Source organism: Gopherus evgoodei, chromosome 1 (assembly GCF_007399415.2).
Source record: "Gopherus evgoodei ecotype Sinaloan lineage chromosome 1, rGopEvg1_v1.p, whole genome shotgun sequence".
Taxonomy (NCBI): Eukaryota; Metazoa; Chordata; order Testudines; family Testudinidae; genus Gopherus; species Gopherus evgoodei.
Window position 1 is genome coordinate 132,860,452 of NC_044322.1, and position 27,018 is coordinate 132,887,469.

At 40.9% G+C, this 27,018-nt stretch overlaps 1 protein-coding gene across 7 annotated transcripts in view; it reads left to right on the plus strand.

Moving 5' to 3' along the window:
* Positions 1 to 27,018, plus strand: part of SHROOM2 (shroom family member 2) — a 195,717-nt gene that overhangs the window by 104,670 nt on the left and 64,029 nt on the right. For 4 of the 7 annotated variants that reach the window (XM_030572478.1, XM_030572487.1, XM_030572508.1 and 1 more), the window contains one exon: positions 20,049 to 20,180. In XM_030572478.1, the coding sequence (XP_030428338.1) occupies positions 20,049 to 20,180 (132 nt within the window). Of the gene's footprint in view, positions 1 to 17,405; positions 17,474 to 20,048; positions 20,220 to 27,018 lie in introns of those variants that run through there. The other 3 variants (XM_030572527.1, XM_030572498.1, XM_030572537.1) reach the window with 3 other exon arrangements.

Below are 27,018 nucleotides of genomic sequence, written 5' to 3' on the forward strand. Positions count from 1 at the left end.
ATAAAAACAACAAGGAGTCTGGTGACACCTTAAAGACTAACAGATTTATTTGGGCATAAGCTTTCGTGGGTAAAAAACCACACTTCTTCAGATGCATGGAGTGAAAGTTACAGATGCAGGCATTATATAGTGACAAGAGAAGGGAGTACCTCACAAGTGGAGAACCAGTGTTGACAGGGCCAGTTCGATCAGAGTGGATGTAGTCCACTCCTAATAATAAATGAGGAGGTGTCAATTTCAGGAGAGGCAAAGCTGCTTTTGTAATGAGCCAGCCACTCCCAGTCCCTATTCAAGCCCAAATTAATGGTGTTAAATTTCAGTTCTGCTGTTTCTCTTTTAAGTCTGTTTCTGAAGTTTTTTTGTTCAAGAATAACACGAAAGCTTATGCCCAAGTAAATGTCTTAGTGTTTAAGGTGCCACCAGGCTCCTTGTTTTATGGATACAGACTAACATGGCTACCGCCTGATGCAGAATTTGTTTTTCTTTTGTTTTGTTTTTTAAGTTTCCAGCCACTATGGTGTTGTGGATGTTTTAATTTGAACAGGGTTGTGGCCATCTTAAGATCCATGAACGCTGTCAGTGCAACCAATTCAAGGGAACCAGTTAGATCAGTGTTTCTCAAACTGGAGTCGCTGCTTGTATAAGGAAAGCCCCTGGTGGGCTGAGCCAGTTCATTTACCTTCCCTGTCAGCAGGTCCAGCCAATCATGGCTCCCACTGGCCGTGGTTCTCTGCAATAGGCCAAAGGGAGCTGCTGGAAGCGTCCTGGGCTGAGGGACTTACTGGCCGCCGCTTCCAGCAGCCCCCGTTGTCCCAGAGCAGCGAACCGCGGCCACTGGGAGCCGCAATTGGCTGGACCTGCGGACGGGGCAGGTAAACAAACCGGCCAGGAGCTTCCCCTACACAGGCGGTGACCCCAGTTTGAGAAACACTGGGTTAGAGTACAGTTGTCTAAAACTTGTATGCAATATGGTTGTAATTAGTAATGTGGATGGGATCTTAACTATATTCTCTAGACAGGCTAAAGGAGACTGCTGACTCATTTGTCTTTGTATTGTAGTTGTCTGTCTGCAGAATTAGTAAGGTTCCAAACATGAGACCTGTGAACTAATCCCATTACTGTTCATGTATCCAGTGTTAGTTAAATAGGGACATTATTTCACTATTGAATATTTCAGAAAAGATATCTTGTTATTCTGGGACTCTAAGAAGTTTGGAATTGTGGGTGAAACTTTACTGAACATTACCATTTTTCCTCCTAATTTAAATCCTTGCATCCATTACTTTTTTTCTTTAGTGAGATGGTGGTCTTGCAATGTGTATATGTAATGAAGCACAGCTGCACACATAAATAGACATTGTCATTGGTAGGAATTGAACCCAGGGCCCCTCAGGTCTTACACCACAGGTCTCCTGCTTTCAAAAATGATTCAAAAAGATGCATAAGTATGGAAAATAAATTGTACTGTGCAGTCCCCAAAAGCTGGCTGGGTAGCCTGCATGCATGCACATATAGTAGCTGAACTTATCTAATTGAAACTTGCGAGCTAAAATTTGGGTGGATTGCAGGTACCATTGAAGTTACACGATCAAACTTTACTTTCTTATAGCTTTAGCTTTCAACATGTTATAACGCTTGATGTTCTTTGCCTAAGTTTGATGCCAGCTCTGTAGTGTGCCCAAGGCTTTGGATTCAATGTCAGTGTTTTAAGATGATGTGGATACTATAGTAACACAGATCCATTATGGGTTTTTTTCCACTGAAGAGAATAGCTTCCCTGCCTGCATATGCAGTTGTATCAATTAATGGCCCTGAAGCCATCCTTCAACAGGGACCAGGACTGTGCTATAAATACTGCTATATGTGTATATATGGTGCATAAAAAACTGAAGCATTTTGTTTTCCACCATTTAACAATCCCCAAATGACTCACCTTCCACTTAGTCTCACCCACACATGATTTTTCTATTCACTCTGTTATTCATCTTAATAATAAATGAGGCAGGGAAGAAGAAATCTCCCCTTGTAAAAGCAGTTAGAAAGTGCATACTGCAGAAAGGAGTGCATACTGTATGCTCCTCGAAATCTCATTTCTCCTCATATCACTGTTATCCTGCTTCCCTAATTATGTAATTGCATTTCTATGACACAGAAGCTGCACTAGGAAGAGAGTCTGAGACATAAGCCCTTGTATTAGAGGCCTGGTATGGAGCCTAAGGCCTGGGCTAAAGTAGTAGTTAAAGCTTTACTGATATAAAGCAAAGACAAGCTGTGAGCAAGAGGCAGGACCTGCTCACAAAATTTGGCAAGAACAGGGCTGATATTGCAGAAATACACATTCCTAAGAAGTGCCCGGGACAGAGTACTCACACAAACACATCCCGATATTAAGTGGTACCAGAACATCCCAGTATCAAGGACGGTACAAAAACATTCCCTAAGGATAACAGGGACACACTATAACCCCCGCTTAAAAGATACAGTCAGGATGACAGTACGTAATAAAGACGTTTTGATTGATCCAACATGTACAAGGTGGTGGATGATTACTGGCCATGTCAGGGGGCAGTAACTAACTATATTAGAGGGGCAATACATAACTTGTTTGCATTTGTGTATAAAGATGTATTTCAGAGGGAGTGTATTTGTCTAGCCTAAGAAGGAACCGAAAGTCACGCCATTCACTGAACTGGCCCATTGTTAGGGGCATACATGTATTTGTGGACATGTAAAGTCTGTGGGATACTAGTACTGTCCTTTTGTTGCAATGAACCTGACCTAGTGCCCTCGTACTTGACAGATCTTGTAGTCATTGGGCAGTTCACTCAAGGTCTGCTGTGCTGCCCGTCTGCACAGAGCTGGGGCAGCACACAGAAAGAACACAGACACGCAGACGAACATCTAATCACACTGGTGACCCACAACTACTCATCTGCTAAGTAAGCAATCTATCCTCTGTAGAAATCACAATCCAACATGACAGAAAACCATGAGCTACGGCCCTCTCTTATCCCCTCCCTGCAAATCCCCACAGAGTTTCATGAAATTTGAACCCACTGGATTGCCGGCAAGGATGCCCCATATGAATTTGAAAAAGAAAATGGGGGAACATGGACTGGAATATGTAAAGCAATGGCAAAAACTGAAGCTTTAAAAAAATGTGCTTAATCTGACCATTGCTTCCAGCGTTTTACAGGCCCAATTTTCTGAAACAGATTGACTAACTTTGGGTGAGAATTTATGGTGAGATATGCAGAAAAGGGAGGTCCCTTGTGTTAGGTGCTTAAAAGACTGCAATGGACCTGGACAGAAGAAGCGGCTAGTGCATGGGAAAGCTTGAAAATGGGGTTAATGGAAGCACGTACTTTGACCGCCCCTAACAACAAGTTCCCCTTCATGGTGTATCCTAGTGTTAAAAATTTCTGTATTGTTAGTATGATCACTCTGGGAAAGACCTGTTATGTACTGTAGCACGGCATTAACAGCTCCTGAAAGTAAACTGGGAATCTGTGAGCAAACTGCTCTTGCTGCTTACTGGACACTATAGAAAGCCCAGGCAATTATCGGAGCAAGTAAAGTAATTGTTAAATCCATCATGCTCTGGGAAATCCTACTGAGTGAGGAAAATGTATCCAAAGGTCATGTGAGAGTGAATAAGGCTATATAATGGGTCTTTGCTCTCATGACAGAGACTGTTAAATTGGTCACCCTGAAAGAACCTGAAATATCTGTACAGCGCCTGACTTTAAATGATCAGAAACATATTTGTAAGCCCCAGGAGGAATCTAAAGTGCACCCTGTCTTTAAGGCAACTCCGATCGAACAAGTAATTGGGAAAACAATTTGGTTGGTGGATGGTAGTTCTTATTATAAAGAAGGAAAGTGAGTTACAGGATTCACGGTGGTATGCCTAACTGGAGACAAATACTTAAATCCTTTCAGTACAAGCTAGAGAAGGAAGAAACACAATGCACAGAAGTGTTAGCAATTGTAGAAGTGTTGGAGAGAATGAAAAACAAACTAAACTAAACTAATTATTGGACCTGATTTGGACTACGTTTATAAAGGTACCACCATTTATCTTTCATGATGGAAAACTATGACATTTACAGGAACTGATGGATCTAAAATTAAACACAAAATCTTTTGGCAATGAATGAAAGAATTGGTGGCACATTTTAATAAGGTCAGAATGGTAAAAATCACACAAAGGAAAAGGTCCATTACAATGAGGAAATGAACAGACAAATAAGCTTGCAGAGGAAGCAGCAATCAATGGTACAATAGGGAACGTTGTGCTCGCGGCAGTAACCACATGGGTACAAGCAGAACAAAAAAAAAAAAAAATAACCAGGAAGGGTTGCTATTATTACCGAACGTGCAGGCAAAAAATAAATTAATACAGCAGTGGATGGCAAAATGGTGGGGCGTTCCATTGAAATATGAAGGAAGCTTAATTCTAGCAAAGCCAGACAATGAATGGGTCTTAGTCATACGTCAGCAAATGCAATATCTCCTTCTAGGATGGATATCCTTGCCTGCTACACCTTTAAAAAAAAAAAAAAAAAAAGCATTTGTAATTGTAAATAGCTTCAGCAAATGACTGGAAGCATTCCCCACTAGGAAAGAAAGTAGTCTGGCAGCCGCAAAAGTATTAATAACAAAAATCTTTCCTAAATGGAGTTTACCACACAACATTAATTCTAATAGACCAGCTTTCATCAAACAAGTGTAACAAAGTATGGGTACATGGGCCAGTCTTCCCCTACCATTACACGTCCTCTCCCACTTTCAAGCTAAAGGGCAAGTAAAAAAACAACAAATCTCTTAAAATTAAATTTTTCAAAGTTTGTAATAAGTTGGGACTAATTGGGACATGGTGCTTCCCTGGGTTCTGATAAGAATCCGGAGCTGCTCAAATCGTGTGACAGAATTTAGTCCTTTTGAAGTGCTCTTTGGAAGACCCATTCCCAACTGGGAAAATGTACTGTAACCCCCAGATTGGGAGACTGTGAAAACACTGGCAACAACAACCTAAATAAACCATCCCAGATACTGGTTGGCTACAGTCCAAAAAGCAGCTGCAGCACAAGCTGTAGAACAGCAAAAAATAAATCAAACATTTAGTAAAGGCAGTAATATGAAGCAATGGCAAGTAAAAAAACAAGTAATGGTTACAAATAAACCAGCACCTTAAAAAAAAATTTCCAAAGGGAGATTGGCAAGGACCATAGTCAGTCATAAATAAATTGGGACCCTTGTATCTTATAGACACAGAGGGTCAGCCTCGGTAAAAACATGCCATGCGGTTAAATGAATGCAAAGTTTAAACTGTATATTACACTTTCTGTGCCTTTTTACAAGGTAAGCGTTATATGCTGCTTTAAAAAGAGAAGAAGCGATTGTTAATTTTTATTTTCACAGGATATAATGCCAACCTGAATATGAGGCTGTTGGGTGTAGTGGTAATAGTCCCAGAGGCAAACGAATCATCAAGTACCAAAAAAATAAATCAAATTTTTTTGTGACCAAAAACCTCCAACTCTACTATACTGGCTGCAGCGAGCCAAACCCATCCTGCCGGAACTGTTTTAAAATTGGAATGTAAAGGAAAAGAAAAGCAACAAGTAGAACGCAGCTTTAAAAAATCACCTGTTGCCATACCAATAGCCTGGGCATGAAGTATCAAAAACAAAACCCAGACACAGTGTATTCCCACAAAACACATAAGTAAAATCAAGCGAAGAATTGAAAAGGAATGGACTTTAACTAAAGAAACACAGGGACTGTATTGTTGTTGATGGAATGTGAATATAAAGGTTAATTGTAAATAACTCATTACCCTTGCTGCATCTCCTAACACTGGTTCTAGTAATACACCTAAAAAAGAGGCATCCATCATTAACCGTCAGGCAAGGTTTATGGTTGATGAAGTATGGTACTAGTATCCCACAGAGTCTACCGGACCATTAATACATATATGCCTGTAACAGTGGACCAGCTCATTAAACAGCGGGACTTTCCATTCCTCCCTAGGCTAGACAGAGGCACTCCTTCTGAAATACATCTTTATACCCCAATAAAAACAAGTTACGTACTGCCCCCTAACATAGTTAGTTACTGCCCCCTGACATGGTTAGTTATCACCTTTAGCTCAGGCCTCATACCAGGCCTCTAATACAAGGGCTTATGTCTCAGGCTCTTTTCCTACTACAGAAAAACAGAAAACAATCTGGAGAAAACAGTGAAGAGGAGGTTGCTGCAAGAGTTCAGCCTAACAGAAAGCTGGAATGGACAGGTGGGCAGAACAGGCTGGGACTTTGAGCAGAAAGGATCATAATGTATAGCTGAAATTATTTTAATCAGTTTATTCCTAGTGAAGGGCTTCTTTTTTCCTTTGTTTTTTCAGACATTGTTCTTGTGATGTTGCACTCCATATGCGTTTATGAAAATATGCTTATAAATGTGAATATGATGTAACTGGAATATGCTTTATGCAAAAGTTCTCTTGTAAGGTATCATTACAAAGCTTATAATCTACTGAGTGTGGTCATCCTATTTGTATTAATGTACATTCTTGTATCTGAAGCTAGAAATATGAAGTATAACTCTGAGGTCCTATTGTAATTATGCAAAGTGTGGGCCATTAATGGTGGCTGAGAATCTTGATGGCTCCCATTGACTAGGACAATTGGTTGGGAATGGGTTTATTTATCTGCAAGCCTTCCTTTGTATGTGTGGGCCAGCCCATGGGTAATGAAGAATGAGGTTGCACAGGGACATGTGACCATGTCACTTGATGGTGAAATCCTGCTTAAATCTGGTACTTTTCCATTTAGAAGGAGAGGTGGGGACCCAGAGAGACAAAAGATTCCTGCCTTGTGCCAAAGCTATAAAAAGGGAGTGGAGCAGAACAGAAAGGTGGCCAGCATGAGAGAGCTTCTGCTTTACACCTAAGATGTCTGCTGGAACTAACAAGGACTGTACCAGGGGAAAGAATTGGGCCCAGACTAGGAAGGAGTTTAGTCTCCCAAAGAAGCTTATTGGAACATCTCTGAGGGTGAGATTTACCTGTATTCAGTTTCTTAATGTATTAGGCTTAGAGTTGCGTGTTTTGCCTTATTTTGCTTTGTGACTTAACTTTGTTCTGTCTGTTATTACTTGAAACCACTTAAATCCTACCTTTTATACTTAATAAAATCACTTTTGTTTATTAGTAAACCCAAAATAAGTGATTAATACCTGGGGGGAGTGAACAACTGTGCATAGTCTCTTGTGTGTTATAGGCAGACAATTTATGAGTTTACAATGTAAAATGGATTTATTTGGGGTTTGGATCCCATTGGGAGCTGGGTTTCTGGGTGCTGGAGTCAGGTAACCTGCTGAGCTGTTTTCACTTAAAGCCTGCAGCTTTGAGGGTGTGGCCAGGACCCTGGGTCTCTGTTGCAGCAGGTTAGTGTGTTTGGCTCAACAAGGCAGGGTTCTGGAAGTCCCAAGCTGGCAGGGAAAACGGGCTCAGTGGTAGTCTCAGCACATCAGGTGACAGTCCCAAGGAGGTCTCTGTGACTGAAGCCATCACGACTCTTATTTATAGAGACTCTGAACTTATCAAAAGGAAGCAAGGAAACACCATTGGAAAGAGTTTTGAGGGCTTATTCTTGTATTTATTTATTTGTAGTGTTTGCATTTTTTAAACCAATAAATCTCTTATTTTCAAAGTATTCACATTGTTTGAAAGCTTGTAAAATCATTCTCAGTCCTCCGTGCCCCCACAAACACACCCCTCCCCGCCCCCACAAACACACTATCACGTGACTTAAATCGGTTTGCTGTGTGACATGAAAAACAAAACTGACAAATCACTAAGCTTCTCACCTGCTGAGGAATCTTGTTACAAAATAAGTCTATGCTGATGAGGCCATCATAGTGTTGCTATTGAAGGCACATGGGAGAGTACTGCAGGATGACAAGAGAGAAACGCAAAGCAGCTCAGCACTGTGGGTGAAATAGCTAATAACTAAAATGAACAGTTGCTAGAAAATGAAGTCCTTTAACTGTAAGTACCATTCTCTCATTGTGCATGACTTGAAGGAGAAGATGGCCTTCGATTTCAAATATTCTTCACTCATGGTGCAGCTCAGTCAATATACCTCATACATCCATTATGTCATCTTAGCACACACCTACTTAGCAATGGACTGCACTGAAATCCCTCTCACAGCACGCTTACAGCCTTGACTTTGTGAGAGAGCAAGTCGGTCTAGTCTGAGAAATGCATATACTTCATAGAGGCGCTGGTTTTTATGACTGGAAATAGCATCAGAATAGCCATTTCACTGACTTTAGAGCAGTGGTTCTCAAACTTTTTTTTTCCTTGAAAATTGCTGAGGGTTTTGGTGGACCACTTAATGATCTTTCCAAATGTTGTTTGTACTGTTTGCTAAAAAAAACCCGCAACTTAATAATAATAACACTTCTTTTGTTTTACAAATGAAAACACACAACTCATATTTTAATAACAGTAGTCTTACCTTTCTAATGCAATGGATGTGCCCTCTCTCCCCGCCGCGGCAGCCCCTGAGCTGGGGCTGGGAAGGAAGGGAGGTCTCTCCCTGGCAGCCACAGCCCTGGAATTGGGGAACATCGCCTCTTTCTCTGGCCGCCGCAGCTCTGCAGCTCTCAAATTCCCCAACCCATCTTCTCACCTCACTGCCCCTTACCGAAGCCACCACCTATCCACTATTCCCCTCCCCCTGCCCCAGGCCACCACCTCCTCTTACATGTGTATCTTCTCCAGGGTCCAGGCATCTAATTAATGGAACCACACCTGCACAGATCCTCTAATTAGGTGGATGGCCCTTCATTCTGTCATGTGTGGCCGCCCACGCACGCACCTTAGAGGGAACTATCTGCGGACCACCTGAATAGAGCTCGTCCTTGGACCACAGTTTGAGAACCTCTGACCTAGATGATTTTTGCTGAGTTTTCAAATAGACAGAAATCAGAAAAGCAGATTGTGATGGAGTAGGGGCTGTCTGTGTGGGAGATCGGAGAGTTGGGGATGTCTTTTGGTGAGGGACAGGATCTTTAAGCCTGTAACCTGAGCCAGGGGTGTGTGGGGGTTTAGCACCTTGGGCCTGGGAAGCTGGACAAAGGAATCGGCCGGCTGGAGGAGGGGCAGTTCAGTTTCGGTTTTGGGCTGGGTGAGGGGAATTCAGGGGATCCTATGCTGGATCCAAGCGCCCTGAACCCCGAGAAGGACTCGACTGGGTCCTGGTTGGGCCTCCAGACTCTGCTGTAACCTGCAATCCTGTTGTCCAATAAACCTTCTGTTTTACTTGCTGGCTGAGAGTCACTGTGAGTCCCAGGAAGAGGGGTGCAGGGCCAGACTCCCCCACACTCCATGACACAGATGCACCATGGGGAAAGCATGTTTGTACAGAGCCTAGCACAATGGAGTCCTGGTCTATGATGAGGGTTCCTAAGCACTGTTGTAATACAAATAATGTGGTGGTCATACTCAAACATACTATCTTGCATGTTAGGTAAGCTAGTGTGCACACAACATATACCAAATCACAAACACACAATCACAAAAGCCAGGATCTGAAAAGTTAACAGTCTAAAAATACACATCCTTTACTTCTCCACCAACATATACAGACTGACAGCCCTCCCTCCCCCCATAGAGTATAGCACACACATTACACACTTCATTTTGCCCCTATGTGGATGCCAGACATACTAAATGCATAGATTTAGAAGCCAGAAGGGACCATTATGATCATCCAGCCTAATCTCCCATGCTCCTTATCTCCCATCATGATGACCTAGTCTGACCTTCAGCTCCCCCCTCTCCAAACTACATCTCCCTCCCAGGAGAGCTGATATTGAAACGTGTGTGGCGGATGAGCTAGTGAAGAGGTCTGTGTCTCTAGGTGGAAGAGTAGAATTAGTGTGTGTTGCTAAATGCCTTAACTTTTTGTTGTTTTTTATTTTGTGTTAGATGTAGTGTGTGTCCACTATCCTTAGCTGTGTATAAATTTGTCCAAGTTTAGGTTTTCTTCGTTTTCAAAAAGTCCTGTTGTTTGTGAAAGGTTGTGGGTCTCTAAGGCTTTCTTTGTATTTAAAGCTGCACCATATCTGTGTTCAACAACCCATTTCATTAAACTGTTGTAAAACCCTGTGTGAACATTGAATTCAAATTAAACCTGACTTATACCAAAGTGATTGAAATTGAAATTGTATTATATGGGCTCATCTACCATTGTGTTTTCATGCACTGAGCACAAGAGGCTGCTGAACTGTGAAATGAAAAGGCAGATGTTATAAGGATCCCTTTTTGGAGGGGTTAGGGAAGAGAGGGGCATATACAGGCTTATAAAACATTCCAGCAGAGAACAAGTCTTCGTGTGTTTGCCAGGATGGTGATTTTTGACATGAGTACATTTTGAGAGGAGAGAGAACCCATCTGTCTGTATGAAATTATCTGTTGGTGTTTACATGGGGATAGGAAATGCAATGTTAACTTTTCTATCATCCTAAATATATGAAATCTTATGTCTGCTTCTTAAAATGAACATAGTGGGTTATATTTAGGTACTCTAAACGTGTAGTGGCCCTAATTCAGGAAAGCATTTAAGCACATGATTCTATGTCTCTGTTTGGGACACCACTTAAACTTCTTTAAGCACATACTTAATTCCAATTGGCTTCAGTACTTAGAACAGGGCTACACTCCACTTTACAATTTGTAGCTTTCCTTGAATAGCCTCGGTGGACCCACTAGTGCAGCTACAACCCGGTGGGTGGCCGTCAGTTGTTGAAACCAAGGAAAAATCCTGATGTAGACAGGGTTTAAGATGGTCCATCATGCACAGGTAGGACCTTCTGCAGAACTACAACAAATTCCAAGCTCTGACAAGAATTTTAAAAGAGCTGGTTGAAGAGCTTGCTGGACCACTGATGTTGAGTTTCAGGAACATCAGAGACGTTCCAGAAGACTGGAAGAAAGCTAATGTTGTGCCAATATTTAAAAACTGTAAACAGAATGACGTGGGTAATATAGGCCTGTTAGTCTGATATTGATCCTAGGCAAGATAGTGGAGCAACTGATATGGGATTCAATAAAGCGTAACAGGAGGATAATTAATGCCAATCAAATTGGATTTATGGATACTGTCAAATTAACTTGATGTCTTTTTTTTATGAGCTTACAAGATTGGTTGATGTTTCTAGTGGGGTCCTGCAGGGATTAGTTACTAGCCTAACGCTATTTCACATTTTTATCAGTGACCTGTAAGAAAACATAAAATCATCACTGTTAAAGTTTGTAGATGATACAAAAGTTGGTGGAGTAGTAAATAATGAAGAGAACAGGTCACTAGTACAGAATAATCTGGATTACTTGGTAAACTGGGCATAAGCAAACAATAGGCATCTGTGAATCTTATTTTAAAATTGAAATAGCACAGGAACAGAATGCTGCGAAGGGACTCTGCAAGACAGTACTGGATCGAAACTAAGAGCCCACCCTCTGATTTAACTGAGGGTATGTCTGCACTACCTGCCGAATCAGTGGGTAGTGATGGATCTATCGGTGATCAATTTTTCGCATCTAGTGTAGATGCGATAAATTGATCCCTGATCGCTCTTCCATCAACTCCTGTACTCCACCACGGCGAGAGGCAGAAGCGGAGTTGATGGGGGAGCGGCGGTAGTCGACCCTGCACTGTGAGAAGGCTAGGTAAGTCGACATAAGATACGTCGACTTCAGCTACGCTATTCTCGTAGCTGAAGTTGCGTATCTTAAGTCGATTTGCCCTCTTTCTCCCCTCCCCTCCTCTCCCGCGCCAGTGTAGACCAGGCCTAAGTTCAGTAGTTTCTAACACTTCAAATATAGAAGCTCTCCTGTTAATACTGAAAGGAACTGACACAGATAACTTCCAGAATTCTCGAATAGTTTCTGACACTCTAAACTCAGTGGTTTTCAAATTTGAGGTTCAAAATTTTCTGCAGAACCTAAGCTTATTTAAACATGTTTCTAGCCATTCTGCTTGCAAAGATAAACCTATTTACCACAGCTATTTTAATTCAGAAACTTACTGAATATATAATCATGGTGGGCAAACTGCAGCCCATGGGCCACATGTGGCCCATCAGAGTAATCTGATTGCAGGCTGTGAGAGATTTTGCTGATGTTGACCATTCGCAGGCACGGCCCCCCGCAGCTCCCAGCGGCCACGGTTCGCAGTCAACGTCAGCAAAATGTCTCGTGACCTGCAATCAAATTACCCTGATGGGTCACAGGTTGCCTACCACTGATATATAACAAATATTTATTATAGATTTTCATGAGGGAAGTGTGGTGAAATGAGGCATATAGAATTCTGAGACATATGGTCATGTGAGGAAAAAGATGATCTTTTTAGGTGGCAGATGGAATGAGTGACCTGGTATTGAATTCATGAATGCTGGAGGAAAGGTTAAGAGTCTGCATTAGAAACATACATTGAGCAGGGTCAGTTTGGAATAGGGATGTAAAATATTAAACAGTTAACCGTATTAGGGGTTGTGAGTTAAATCCTTGAGGGGGCCACTTAGGGATCTGGGGCAAAAATTGGTCCTGCTAGTGAAGGCAGGGGGCTGGACTCGATGACCTGTCAAGGTCCCTTCCAGTTCTAGGAGACTGGTATATCTCCAATTATTATTATATTATTAGGCTTACTGTTAACCCACTTTAACAATTAACCCCCAGCCCCAGGCCAACTGGAGCAGCCCCAGCCCCGCCCGCTGGTCAGAGCAGCCCCAGCCCCTCTCCCTTTAGTTGGTTAACTGGTTAAACAATATAATTTTAATTGTTTAAATGGTTAACTTTTTTATCGATATTTACATTCCTAGTTTGGAAAGGTAAAGAATATCACTGTTGGTTATATTTTGCAGAGGGATAATAGCAGTCAATCATATTCTCCCTGTATAAAAATTGTGTTTTCTCTCTCTGATTGTACATGATAGAATTCCATTGTCCTGGCTTTACTGGGACTGTCACACAGGCAAGGATGTGCTAGAATGGTGAATATTGTGACCCTTTGAGAGAACCACATTTTAGAATATGTTACTGGTATCTAAAAGCCAGTAGAGGGAGGAGTTTCACTTCAAAAGCTGCTAGAGATCGCTGCCTTGTAATAAAACTGAAAAGAGGGATTATTTGCCTTGATAAAGAAGAAATTAAGTATCATGAAAAGTGATCTTAATAGTATTAATGTCCCCTAATTAGTTCCTTGTATTTGTAAATGATTACGACAGCTTTTCTGTAGTCTGTATGTATTCAGTACTTCAAACTTCTCCTCCTATGTCAAGTTTCTCATTCCTTCTTCTAAGGAGATTAAACTGGGTCTCTTGGGTTTTGGGGTGGGGATTTGTTTTGTTTTTGTTTTTCATTTCAGATTTTCTTTTATAATACTATGTGGTTCCCCACACACACACACTCCATGAGTTCTTGAAAATGTCTGAACCATTTTTCCTTAGACTTTTCTTAGAAAACAAACACACACCAAAACAATTAGTTTATCTGCTGACAAGTGTGACAAATTTCCGCCAAAATTATTAAAGTTTGGCAACATTATAAGCTGCTGAAGAAGACCTTTCAGAGTGTAAGTGCTTGTGTAGCCATAACTAAAGATATCTTTATGCACTCTACTTGTAACTGATACAGGAACTCCATTTCTTTCTAAAATAAAAATAAATAGATAAATTAAAAACTGAACAGAGTGTAACTTTGCAGAGAATAGAGATACAGATATTCACAACTTTCCTTCCCAGCTCCATCCACTTCACTACTTCTTTGTGAAATCTCCTTTCCAGTGGTAGGATTTTTGACTTAAAACCCCATAGTAGCTGAGTACTCTGTCAAACATTTTCAGTTCATAAACTTATTCCTGTGCAAGGTCACAGCTGTGCTGATTGAGTATGGCCAATGTGTGTATGTCAGCACCAGCACTAGAGACAGGAAACAGTTTGACTGGAGTTCTGAACAGTAACTACATGATTAACTTGGAAAACTTGTCTTTCATTGCTTGACTGACATTTTTAGAAACTTGCATAGCCTGTTTTATGTAACTGATTCCTTTTTTAAACTGACAGATTTGCAGCTTCACTTGAGTGTTACATAGTAAGCATGAGTCAGCAGACGGGCATTACTTCCTTTGTTGGTTCACACAAGAAGTAGAATAAGATATTAACATGAATCCTGGTAGTGGCCTTTTAGTTTGGCATAATAGATACAGCAATTTCCTACAGTATCCTTAAAATACTTTATTGTATTACATTTATGTGTTATCGTGGGTTGGGATTGTATGTAACTTCTATAGCAAGGCAATATGACGGATGTAAGATCTGGGAATTCAAAAGCCTGTGTTGAAAATGTGCCAGACAAGTATGGACTTTTGGGATAATAAGTGGATTTCTTGGAAAATCCCTGGGCAGAATTTAATGCACATTCCCTAACTCTGGTTATGCAGAAACCCAGCCTTTTGAAGCTTAGCACTAAGGAGTTGGTCATTGTTTGCTGGTTACCTGTTACAGAACGCAAAGATCAAAGCCCCTAACACGATAAAAAACTGGCTGGTCTGCCCAGTCTTGTTTCTGGATCTAAAACAAAGGAAGTGTGGGGAAAACCTATTTGTGAATTTTGAAGGACTAAAACCTAACAGAACCTTAGGTTGGATTTGGGATGACCTCTGGTAATAATAGTATGCCTGTAGGTTCTTTTATTGTTTTAATGCGTTTTCTCTGTAATACCTTTACCCTGAGAATAAATGTGCTTGCTTAAAAGGAGTTGTATGGTCATTTATAACTAGATTTGGAAGGATTAGATTTTTATTGGTATATGTAGACATAACCATACAAACACAAACTGAAGAAAAATATTTTCATCAATAATAATAGAAATGTACAGATAGGCAAAGTAAGAAAAATGCTGCTTGAGAACATATTAGAGTTTGATTTAAGGATATTTACTTCATGTATTTTTAATGTGAGATTGACAAGCTGTGTTTTAATGGTTATAAAGCTTTTAATTTTTTGACTCTCAATGTCTACTGTCATTAATAATTATTGTCTGATCCACCCTGTTGTCTGACCCCCCACACCTATAATTTTGCACAACTGTGAAAATTTAAATAATTAAAAATTGAAAAAAATGCTTAAAAAGAAGTATTGATATTATCAGTTGACGAAAACAATCAAATTCTGCCAAGCCTGTTTATAATTGTGGACAATACAGTGGTCATAGCCCTCAGAGAGAAAGCAAAGCACAGATTCTGGCCTTTCTAGGCAGTCTGGTATGCCAGCATGCCACAGTGTAAGGCAAAGAGTTATGCACCCTTAAAATCCCCAGTCAGGAGGCAGACAGGCATTTGTCTCTGCCCAAGAGTGGTGATGGCCGGAAGTTGGAACCCTGAAGTGGGTGCCTTTGGTGGACCACAGAGGGGGAACAGAGGTGTGGTTGCCCTGAAGTTGTGCTAGCTAGTACTACATTTTTTCTTTGTTTGGGTCTTAAAATGTGAAAAGGTGTCTTTCTGAATTTACAACTTGGTATTCTGTGGAAGTGAGCAAAGGAGCAGAACTTAGTTTGGAATAACTTCTTTCAAAAAAAATTTTGTTTTTGTTTTCCCTATTCCTATTTTAATTGAATGTCACTTGACTTAATAAAGAATATAGCCAAACTGTATGGCACTAATTTGGATCTGATTAATAATAGTACTTTACACCAGTGTAATTCCATTGATTTCTTTGCATTTACTCTTATTAGCTCTGGTAAGAGCTGACTCAACCTCCTTAATTTTAATGGACACAGTAATACAGGGGTCAGCAACCTTTCAGAAGTGGTGTGCTGAATCTTCATTTATTCACTCTAATTTAAGGTTTCTCGGGCCAGTAATACATTTTAACGTTTTTAGATAATCTCTTTCTATAAGTCTATAATATATAACTAAACTATTATTGTATATAAAGTAAATAAGGTTTTTGAAATGTTTAAGAAGCTTCATTTAAAATTAAATTAAAATGCAGAGCCCCCCAACCAGTGGCCAGGACCTAGGCAGTGTGAGTGCCACTGAAAATCAGTTCACGTGCCACCTTTGGCACCCGTGCCATAGGTTGCCTGCTCCTGCACTAATACAACATGTACACCTAGACAAGAACAAATTGAAATGATCTAAACTCTAAATTGGGAAGTTTAGTTTCAATTCAGACTAATGTGAAATTACAGTTTGGATTCAGTAGCCAGATATTGTGCAGTTTTTTATTGGTGATGTTTACAAGTAAACCTGCTGGTCCAGTTTAGCTAATAATTTTGGTTCTTGGTCTAGGGAATATCTGTTTCTACTGGTATCAGATTTTCAGCAGCAGTGTTTTGTTGGCAACTATTTGAACACTAGTTCTGAATTTCTAAGCTCAGAGCGTTTGAGATTCAAGATGTCTGCCATGCTAATATGTATGTCCATATTACAACTACCGTGGTGTTGAAAAGGCAGATTCTGCTCTGAAAGTTGAGTGGAAGAGTTTAGTTAAGGGCAATTCTGTTTTACACATATGTAATTTGATACTTCTTTCTATTAAAGTAAAAATGTTCATAGCACATAGGGAAATGTCCCCTCCATCCCCAGTGGAACATTTTTCTCTTCCAGCAGTCCTTATAGACAACAACAGCTTTCTTTTTAAAGTGCTGTTAGGAAGAGACTCAAGGAAATGCTTTTATTAATTCTTCCATTAACTCCGGAGAGGTTTCCTGGATTGTAGATTTAGGTGCTCTCATTCTGTCACTCAGAGTTAATACTGCCGTGTTGTACTAGCTGCTGTGTTTCCAACAGCGTTAGTTGCCTGCAAAATTTTCCATCTTTTTAATGTGATTTTTAATATCTTCCTTTTTCTTTCCCGTTCTTTTACCTATTTGCACTGAGTTTTACAATTAATTTCATATTACGTTTTGTCTTATTTATAGAGACCTTTTTGGAATATAGGAAATGGTAAATATAAGACAATTGAACAGTGAAAGATGTAACAATGAAGAAATGTTGGTATTTGGCTACTTGTAGTATATTGATTCCTAGTTATGCTTTTTGTGAAAGCATACAATAAGCCTGTGCTGATTCTATCCCCCAAAATAACCCATTATAATGCACTTAATCTGTTTTATTCATATGGTGATTCACTTAATTCCAAGTCCGTGGCTAAAAAAATCGTTCGCAAAACACATGTATGCACACCAATAAAAGATGTGAAACAAAAACCTAAAGTTCTCCTCCACTCAGTTTGCCTCATGTCCCAACTCAGTCCAGTCTGTTCCTCTCCTTGCTTGGCTGCTCAGGAAGATGAAAGTGATGGTGGATATTGTAGCACAGAAAGTGCCATCTGAAAATGATGTTCATGTGGCCAGGAGCTATCTTACGAAGATCTTGAGAAGTTCTATGAGGTACAGTACTGCTTTTACAAAGTGCATCATTCCCATTCCTTGTCTTTGGCAGAATCTCTCATTCCTTTTGCCAAACCTAGTGGAAACCAGTGTGAAAATCCTCTCCTCCCACTTCCATTTCCTCATACACCAAATGTTACCTGTGATGTGGTAGTCTTCTAGTCTTGTGTTTCACTTGTCATATGTGTTTAAAAAGGTAATTTTCTTGTAATATGGAGACTTTAACTTCTTTATTGCATTGACGGCACAACCGAAGCACTAAAGGTATGGTATCATGAATTTACCTAAAAGACAGCTGTAGTTTACTTCTCCAATATCATCAGCACTGAAATAAATTGAGGAAATAAAAAAAACTCCTGGCTGCTGCTGAATAAAAAACTCCTCCTCCCTTCCTCCCTCAACTCCTCCCCTCCCTCCCAGCATCTCCTGCACACTGGAGAACAGCTGTTTCCCAGTGTGCAGGAGGCACTGGGAGGGAGGGTGGGGAGTGGGGACTGGATACTCTTGAGGGAGGGGTTGGAATCATGTCCGGGGCCACCAGCCCTGCTGATCAACCTCTTCCCCTCCCTCGCAGCGCATCCTGCATGCTGGGGAACAGCTGTTCAGTGGCTTGCAGGAGGCTCTGGGAGAAAGAGGGAGGAGCAGGGATGGGGCACACTCAGAGGGGTGGAAAGAGGAGGGATAGGGGTGGAGCAGGGACAGGAAGAGGTTGGGTGGGGGGTGGAGCCTTGGGGGAAGGGGTGGAGTGGGTCTGGGGCCTGAGGCTGAGTGGGGGATTTGGGGGTCCATGAAAAACTGTAAATTAAAGTGCGGGTCCTCGGGTAACTAAAGTTTGAGAACTGCTGCTCTAGGAGAATGCCTGATATGTCCTGGGGTGCACTGCACAAGACTGAGCTTCTGTTCCTGGGATGAAGAACTTGAGTCCCACTCCTGGAGCTTGTGTGCAATGACAGTGTGATAGCTCCACTTAACTTTCTTCATGTTGCTTCTGAGACAGAGTGCAGTGAAACTACTTGGCAGCATGGAAAGAGAATAGACTAGAATGAACTTGCTTCTGTTCATTGCAACAAATAAAATGCACCAAAAACATAAACAAAAGCCTACTGAAATGCCTAGGATTTCTGGTAATCATAGAGGAGCCCCTGTTGTACTCTGTGCCCCAGGACCTCTCAGTAAAACTACAGCTGCCTTGTGGAAATACTTTATGTACTGTATGTGGAGACTATGCAAAGGCAGTTAACAGGAACCTGGCACAACCTTCCACGTTGCCTGTTCCTACAAATAGTCTCAAAAAAGGGTTTTTTCTGTGCTGCGGGAAAGACGTCGAGTTAAATATTTAGCTTAGTTTGTTTTGAAATCTAGTGACTATTTTATAATTCAGTTAAAAGAAAGAGGGTGAATAAGAGAAGGAAAAAGTGTCTGTCTGTTAAAGGATCGGACTCGGGAGTTCTGGGTTCTGAAAGCAGCTCTGTGATCTTGGATAGGTTACTTATGCTTGCTAGGGAACATTGTCCAAAGTCCCATTAACTTTCAGTGAGGCTTAGGCTTCAAAGTGCCTAAGCCATTTTTGAAAAAAAGGTATATTGGCTCCTGAGTCACCTAAAGTACTTTTGAAAATTTTATCCAATAATATTTACCTACTTAAGACTAAATTAATAATAATTTGCAGTTCCATTCAAGCACTTTACTACTAATATCATCATTATTATTATTAAATAATTGTCAAGCTATGGTGGGGTGAAAGCAGTAAGGTTGAGAGTAGTTTCATAGGATGATTCTAGAAGACTAAAATCTAGAGACTTACTATTTGGATTGGTAAATAGGGGGTCTCTGGAATTACTTAGGTGAAAAAGTTTTGGACTAAATTTATGCCTCTGAACCAATATTTAGGCCCCTGCATGAATTATCTGACTTTCAGAGGGGGAGAACACCCACAGTTCCCATTGATTTCTATGGGAACTGCTGGTTTTTACTACGTTTGAAAGGTAGGTGGTTTTACTTAGGTGCTAACTTTAGATACACAGCTTTAACCTTTAATTTATTTTGGATGCTCTGAGCCATTTGAATGCTAGAGCAGAGCTGGTTTGTGTTAAAAATCAGGCCTCTGTCACCCTTACAAACTGGGATAGAATAAAAATATTTATGGTTTTGTCCTTCGTCCGGCCCCTAATCTCTCTCCTCCTCAGCCCTTCCCATATACACACCTACACAACAAACTTTACAAAATCAGGAGTTGCCATGTTATAAAATGAGACATAAAGCTCACTGGTCCTTTGAATAGTGCAAGTTCCAAATAAATTCTAGGTTCCTATTTACCTGTCATAAAAATACAACCACAAACCTTGCATAGAATTAATGTTTCATTGTCTGTGTGTCAAGTATTTTGAAGGCAAGTTGGCATCTTTTCAAAACTGGCTTGTAGAGCATTACATAGCACATTGTAATTTAAACCTATTTTGTATCTGTTTTGTCTCTCTCATGGGTTAATTAGATTTGGTGCCCAGTGTTTTTCACTGCATGTCACCTTATTAGGAGTTCTATATTAAAAGTATGTGCTCCAACTCTTTCATTTCAGAAGAAATGATCTAGCCTGCAGGCCCCACTCCTGGCATGCAACCAAATTCACAGAGAATCAGCCTGAGGCAGACACGTCACAGCTCTCCTCAACCAATGTCTGCACTTCCTGGCACTCCCGATATCATGCAAGGTGAGTTTCTGTTTAAGCTGCACGTATCAAGCTCCCACGGTAAGAGAACAATAATGTGCCTCATATTGTTCATGATTTTAAACCGTGAATGTGGAATCTTTTTTGATTTCATTTATATGGTAATCTGTTTTTAAAATGTGAAGATAGTATTGAGAATTCCCAATATATCAACAAGTGGGTGAAGAGCTGCTAATATAAATTTAGTTCAGAAATATATTTCATTACGTACGTATGTAAATAAAAGGCAGCTGAAATATGTACGTATCTAAATAAAAGGCAGCTGTTTTTTTTCTTGCTGAGCATTTCTTTTCAACATCCACTTTTTAGTGTCATAAATCTTGGTAAGGGCATGTGGAAAGGTACGCTAAATGCATTAATATCTTCAGTTTAATGGAAAAATACCAGAGGTATTGTTAGAAAGCAGCATTCTTTGAAAAGCAATATAAACTCTCTCTTAGGGGAGACAGAGCATTTTTGTTTTAGACATTAAGATATTATTGACTGTTTCATTAGTGAAATTACTTCCCATAATCTGATTTCCACTACAGTACATGTTTAGTGTTTGTTTATAGCAAGGGAGAGGTCAATTACTGTCTCTTTCTATAGTTAAAATACTTACATTTGTTAGGTCTCATTCAACCCTGTAATGGAAATCCTGGCATCCTTGTTTTGGTCGTGAAACTTCTTTAATTTTTTAGTAGAGTGTGATAGGATCTGATTACAGGGCCTTATTAGTTTCCTCCTTATAAATTACACTCTTTTAGCAACAAACCTCATGAAAATGTTATTTTCCTCTCAATTTAAGTCCCATTTGGAGCATGGTTATGCTAGGAATTAGGGAAAAATCACTCTGGGATACATTCCTAAGTTACAAAGCTGTCTTGAGATTCTGTACTTTATTGCTGTAGATTCTCCATCACAGCTTTCTTTTCTTAATACTTTGTGTTACAACCCGCCCACCCCCTTACTTTAGGATTTCATTTTATGAAGCTGTAACTAATTAGATCTTTTAAAAAGTTCCCTGCTATTTTTTTTAAAATAGTTTCCATTCAGCCCTTAAAGAGTAATACAAATACTAATTTTTATTTAAAGAAAATCCTGCACATTTTGATCCTCCTTCCATATCTTCACATTGTAACATTTTATTGCTAGAGGGGTTTTTATACATTCTGTTTCTCTACCTCTTGATAATACTTCTTCTCAGCTTACCGGGCATTGTACTGTGTATTTAAATAGTACATGGGTGGTATTCCACTTACATTGCTGAACGGAGCAGCAGACAACATGAAGCCAGACAAAAATCCAGAAATTCTTACAGCTTTACTTCTGAGTTGTGATATTAGCTGTATAGCACTTCAGACCAGAAGTCATTACTACATATTTTGACAGAGGTGTTACACTGATATGCTTTCTGCTCATCTCTGATGGCTACTTCGATGAAACTTAACGTTCTGTTTGTCAGAGTAGAGAATAATTATTTACAGCCTGATCTGGAAGGGTGCTGAGTAACTACAGTTCACAACTGAAGGCAGTGGATTCTGATTAGACCCATGAATTGTACATTAGGATTAAGATGGATAGTGTCTCTTCTTCATTTTGATCAATGCCAAGCATGCTGTTCTCACTGAACAAATAAAAACCAGCAGCAGCCCCAATGTCCTGCCATACGTTCCTTACCAGTGAAAAAGGTTCTAATGTCCAAGGCACTTTCTGTATGAAACATTGTATTTGCCTAATGTACTACTATCAAGAGCTCTCTAATTAATTAGTTAAATGTTTTGAACACTTAGAATATGAAAGTCACCATATAAAGCCATAAGTTAGTGTGCCCTATCGTTACAAATATTTTTTGAAAGTTTATATCTTTGTGTGTTTTACATAAGCTGTTTGCTTCCTTGGTCATCTTGGTTGTATAATTAAACACCAAGTCTTAATGTTATGCCTCTGACTGTATTGAGTGAAGTGAAAAAAGTTCAAAGGCAATTTTTCTTTTGCTGTTGTAGCAACTGCTGTGTAGACCGCAGCACTAGAGAGGGCTGTTCATTTCCGTTTAAACTTCTTGACAGAGAGAGGAATTCTGTCCTATCTAAACTATACAAGAGTGACCATTGAGCTATATATAATTTCATTATTAGCTTTCACTGTGTGTATTACAAAAAGTTTGATGGACACTGTAGTGGGGTGACTGCCCCACTGCCACAGAACAGGGGTTAAAAACAGCCCTGGAGAGGGCTGTGGCTGGGATAAAAGGAGTGAAAGCAGCTGAGTGAGTAGCTGAACACAGGTGTGGCCAACTCAATCAGGGCCCAGCTGGCCCTGATAAGAGGGCTGGGGGCCAGGAGCTGAAGGAGTCTCACTCTAGCCCTGGGCTGGGAAGGGCTGACTGCCTGAGAACAAGGTACCTGAGGCAGAGCAGTGCTGGGGAAGGGTAAGAGGAGCTGGGGAGCTCCAGCCTGGTAAACCCCCACGCTACAGGCCTTGTTGAAGGCTTACAAAGGTACTATGGCTACAGAGGTGCAGCCTGGGAATAGGCAGAGGCAGCTGCTCCTACCCCCTTGCCAATGATGAGTGGCCATTACAGACTGTGGTCTGCCCCAGTGCATGGGGGTTAGATGACGAGTGGCAGTAGCCACTGAGACAAGGTAGATTTAAAGGGTTGTGGGTTCCCCTAGGAGGGGAAACCCAGAGTAAGGGGGTACTGCTGGGGGCAGAACCCTGAGGAAAGGGGCACCGGGGTGCAGGAGGAACATGGGGCCTAAGGCAGGTGAGTCACTGGCCAGAAGGAGGTGCTCCAGAGCTGGAGTTGAGCTAATTCCCAAGACAACCAGCAGGAGGTGCCACACCAGTGAGTCTCTACCTTGCTACAGACACTTTATATAGTAGTTATAGAGAAGTAGAACAATGCTGGAATTTCTAGCATTGTGCTGTGCCTGTGTGAGAAATCAGTCTCTTTTGTACCAGTCCTTTACTAGCAGTGTCTGATAAGTTTGATGCTCTGCCTCTCTAGCTACTGGAAGAAAAAAGGAGCCGCCTTCTTCTCCCCTTCCCTCATGCTGCTCAGCTTCCTCAAGGGGTGGGGTGGTCTTCTGCTCCTCATCCACAGCTTCATTGCTGTTGAAAAGTAGGGTGACTCTCGCTACTGAATACCTCCTCTGCTCTCCAGCCTTGTGAGGAGAGGCAGGGAAGACAGTGGTCTCTGCTACTTTATCCTATTCTCCATTTCTTAGGTCATCCTACTCTGTATATAACTTAAGTGCCTGCCTCTGCTTCTGCTCTTAGCTTTCCTAAGCATTTCTGCAGATTGGCATGGTTTTTGACAGTTTCTCTGCTGCTCATGGGATTCTGGGGAGCACTGCAGAATCGGGCTGGAGTCTGGTTCATTTCAATCTGCTATATAGGCATGTAGGTATAATTGCTCTCCCCTCTGAACTGCTGTAGTGCCTTTCATCCAAGAATCGCAAAGTGCTTGATAAGCTTCATAATACATAGAAATTCAGGGCTCAAAGGGACCTTGGAAGGTCATCAAGTCCAACCCAAGATCATCCTTGACAGATGTTTGTGCAATCTGTTCTGAAAAACCTCCAATGATGGGGATTCTACAACCTCACTTAGAAGGCCATTACAGAGTTTAACTATCCTTATAATTAGAAAGGTTTTCCCAATACCTAAGCTAAATCTCCCTTAACTATTACTTCTTATCCTACTCTCAATGGACATGGAGAACAATTGATCACTGTCCTCATTACAACAGCCCTTAACATATATGAAGACTGTTATCAGGTCCTTCCTCAGTCTTGTTTCCTCAAAACTAAACATCCCCAGCTTTTTAATCCTTTCCTCATAGGACAGATTTTCTAAGACTTTTATCATTTCTGTTGCTCTCCTCTGGACTCTCTCCAATTTGTTCACATCTTTCCTAAAGTGTAGCACCCGGAATTGAACACAGTACATCAGCTGACACCTCACCAGTGCTGAGTTGAGCAGGACACTTACCTCCTGTCTCATACATATGACGTTTTTGTTAATACACCCCAGAGTGATATTAGCCTTTTTCATACCTGAATCACATTGTTGATTCATATTCAATTTATGATCTGTTGTAACCTCTAATTCCTTTTCAACAGTATGACTACCTAGCTGGTTATTCTCTGTTTTGTAGTTGTACATTTGATTTTTCCTTCCTAAAAGTAATACTTTGTGCTTGTCTTTATTGAATTTCATCTTGTTGATTTCGGACCAATTTTCTACCACAGTGGCTATTATTTAGTATTTGTATTACAATAGCATCCAACCAGGATTGGAGCTCCACTATACTGGGTCTGGTACAAACATATATGTAGTTCCCTACAATATCAAGAAAAGTAACCAAGTGTGGGAGATATGGATACAATCAAATATATAGTTTGCTTATATAATGTAAAATTTGCTATTAAAAAGTTAGCATGGCTTAACTGTCAGTTATCCTGATGTGATCCTCAAAACAGCCATCCTAGATTGGCTTATTTCTTCTCGACATTGTGGCAGAAGGTTGTCTTGGGAAGCAGTTTAAAAGAGGACAGGCCTTACTGATTAATTCAGAGGGGGCAACCCATGTGGAAGAAGGCGCAAAGATTGGCCCAAATGTGTCAATGATGCCAGCCTCATTAGCTGAGTGGTAGAGGCGTGGGAAGCAGTGTGATAAATGGCGAGTGGAAAGGTAGGGATGGGCAAAGTTGTGAAGGGCCTTAATGCAAGGAAAAAAGCTTGAATTTAGTGCAGGGAAGCAGGGAGAGCTAATGTCAGGGTGTGACGGGTTGGATCACAGAAATCTCCCTTTGGGACTGCCACCTGATGTACTTTGACTACCTCTGAGTCTGTTTTCCCTGCCAGCTTAGATTTCGGTGCCCTGTCTGACGCACTTGCCTGTTACAAACCCGGACCCAGATTTGAACCACGTCCCCTAAAAGCTGCAGGCTTAAATGAAAACAGCTTAAGATGTGTTCCTGTCTCCAACACTCAGATGCCCTGCTCCCAATGGGATTCAAACCCTAAATAAATCTGTTTTACCCTGTATAAAGCTTGTACAAGGTAAAGTCATAAATTGTTCGCCCTCTTTAACACTGATAGAGAGATGCGCGGCTGTCTGCCCCCCCAGATATTAATGCATACTCTGAGTTAATAAGTAAAAAGTGATTTTTATTAAATACTAAAAGTAGGATTTAAGTGGTTCCAAGTAATAACAGGCAGAACAAAGTGAACTACCAAGCAAAATAAAATAAAATGCACAAGTCTAAACCTAACACAGTAAGAGAGTAATTACAGATGAAATTTCACCCTCAGATGTTCTAGCAAGCTGCTTTTACAGACTAGCTTTCTTCTAGTCTAGGTCCAGCAATCACTCATACCCCTATGGTTACTGTCCTTTGTTCCAGTTTCTTTCAGGTATCCTTTGGGGGTGGAGAGACTATCTCTTGAACCAGCTGCAAACAAAATGGAGCGGTTTCCCATGGGCTTAAACAGACTTTCTCTTGTGGGTGCAGACCCCCTCCTCTTTCCTATCCAGAATTCACCTCCAAGATGGAGTTTTGGAGTCACATGGGCAAGTCACATGTCCATGCATGACTGAGTTCCTTACCAGCCAGGGAAAGCTCAGATGTGGATTGACATCTCCAAGTTCAGTGTTAGCTTAAGTGTTCGTTGACTGGGCACTTACTGAGAATAGTCTTTTCTGAGGAAGCTGACCAACTGCTTCACTGAGGCTACTTAAAATTAAACAAGTACATAGTCAATATTAATAACTTTGAATAGAAAAATGATACATGCATACAAATAGGATGAATATATTCAGTAGATCATAACCTTTACAGAGATATGTTACATGGCATATGTGGCATAGAACATATTCCAGTTATGTCATATATGCATTCATAAGCATATTCCCATAAAGCATTATGGAGAAAAACATCACACAGGGGTCAAAGAGGGAGTGATGTGGTCAGAGTAGTGGGCAAGGACGATGACAGTAATAACTGTTTTGTATGGACCAGAGATGGATGTCGGGGAGCAGAGATAACAGTAGCCAGGATGAGAGACATGAGCCTTGGCAAAAATTTTAGCTATGGGCAAAAATCAATATTATAAAGGAAGAAGCAGCAACATTTGGGGGCAGTCTGAATGAGCAAGAGAGAGAGGGCAGTGCTGATGGCCTGAATGACTAGGAGGATGGTGGTTGTGTTACTAGTGATGGAGTGGGAAGAATTTCTGAGGGAGGAAAGGCCAGGAGTTGAGTGTTGGCCATGTTAAGTTGAAGTTGATAGCAGAGCTCCTGGGAAGAGATGTTGGAGAACTGTACTGAGTTACAGGATGGGATAGAGGGAGTGAAGAGGTGTGATAGATTTGTAAGTCATTGGCAAAGTGATGGTAGCTGAAACCTTTTTTGTTGAAAGAGAGAGAGCACATGCAGGGTGAGAGCTGTAATAGGGGGATTTGTGGCAGTGGTTGCAAGCAGCACATAGTGGTTTAGAAGTGAAGGGTGAGGTGGTGTTTGGAGAAGCAGGTGGGATTAAGGATGAGGTTTTGTGAAGGAAACAGGCAAAGGTAAGAAAGCGGGAGAAAGGGGCAAGAGTTTAGTAGGGAGGGAATGAGGTTGGTGGTGGTATTGGAGATAGAAAGTAAATTGGAAACTTTGGGGTTTGGTGTCAGGAGATGGGGATGAAGGGAGGGAAGTCAGACTTTTCTTTGAATGTCAACATGATCTTACATGAAGGGGTGATTCCAGGAGAAGTAGACTTTCTTACATCTCATTATTCCTGTTGTGCAGTAAGATAAACTTGAGATGCAGCTGCTGAAGTTCAGGCAC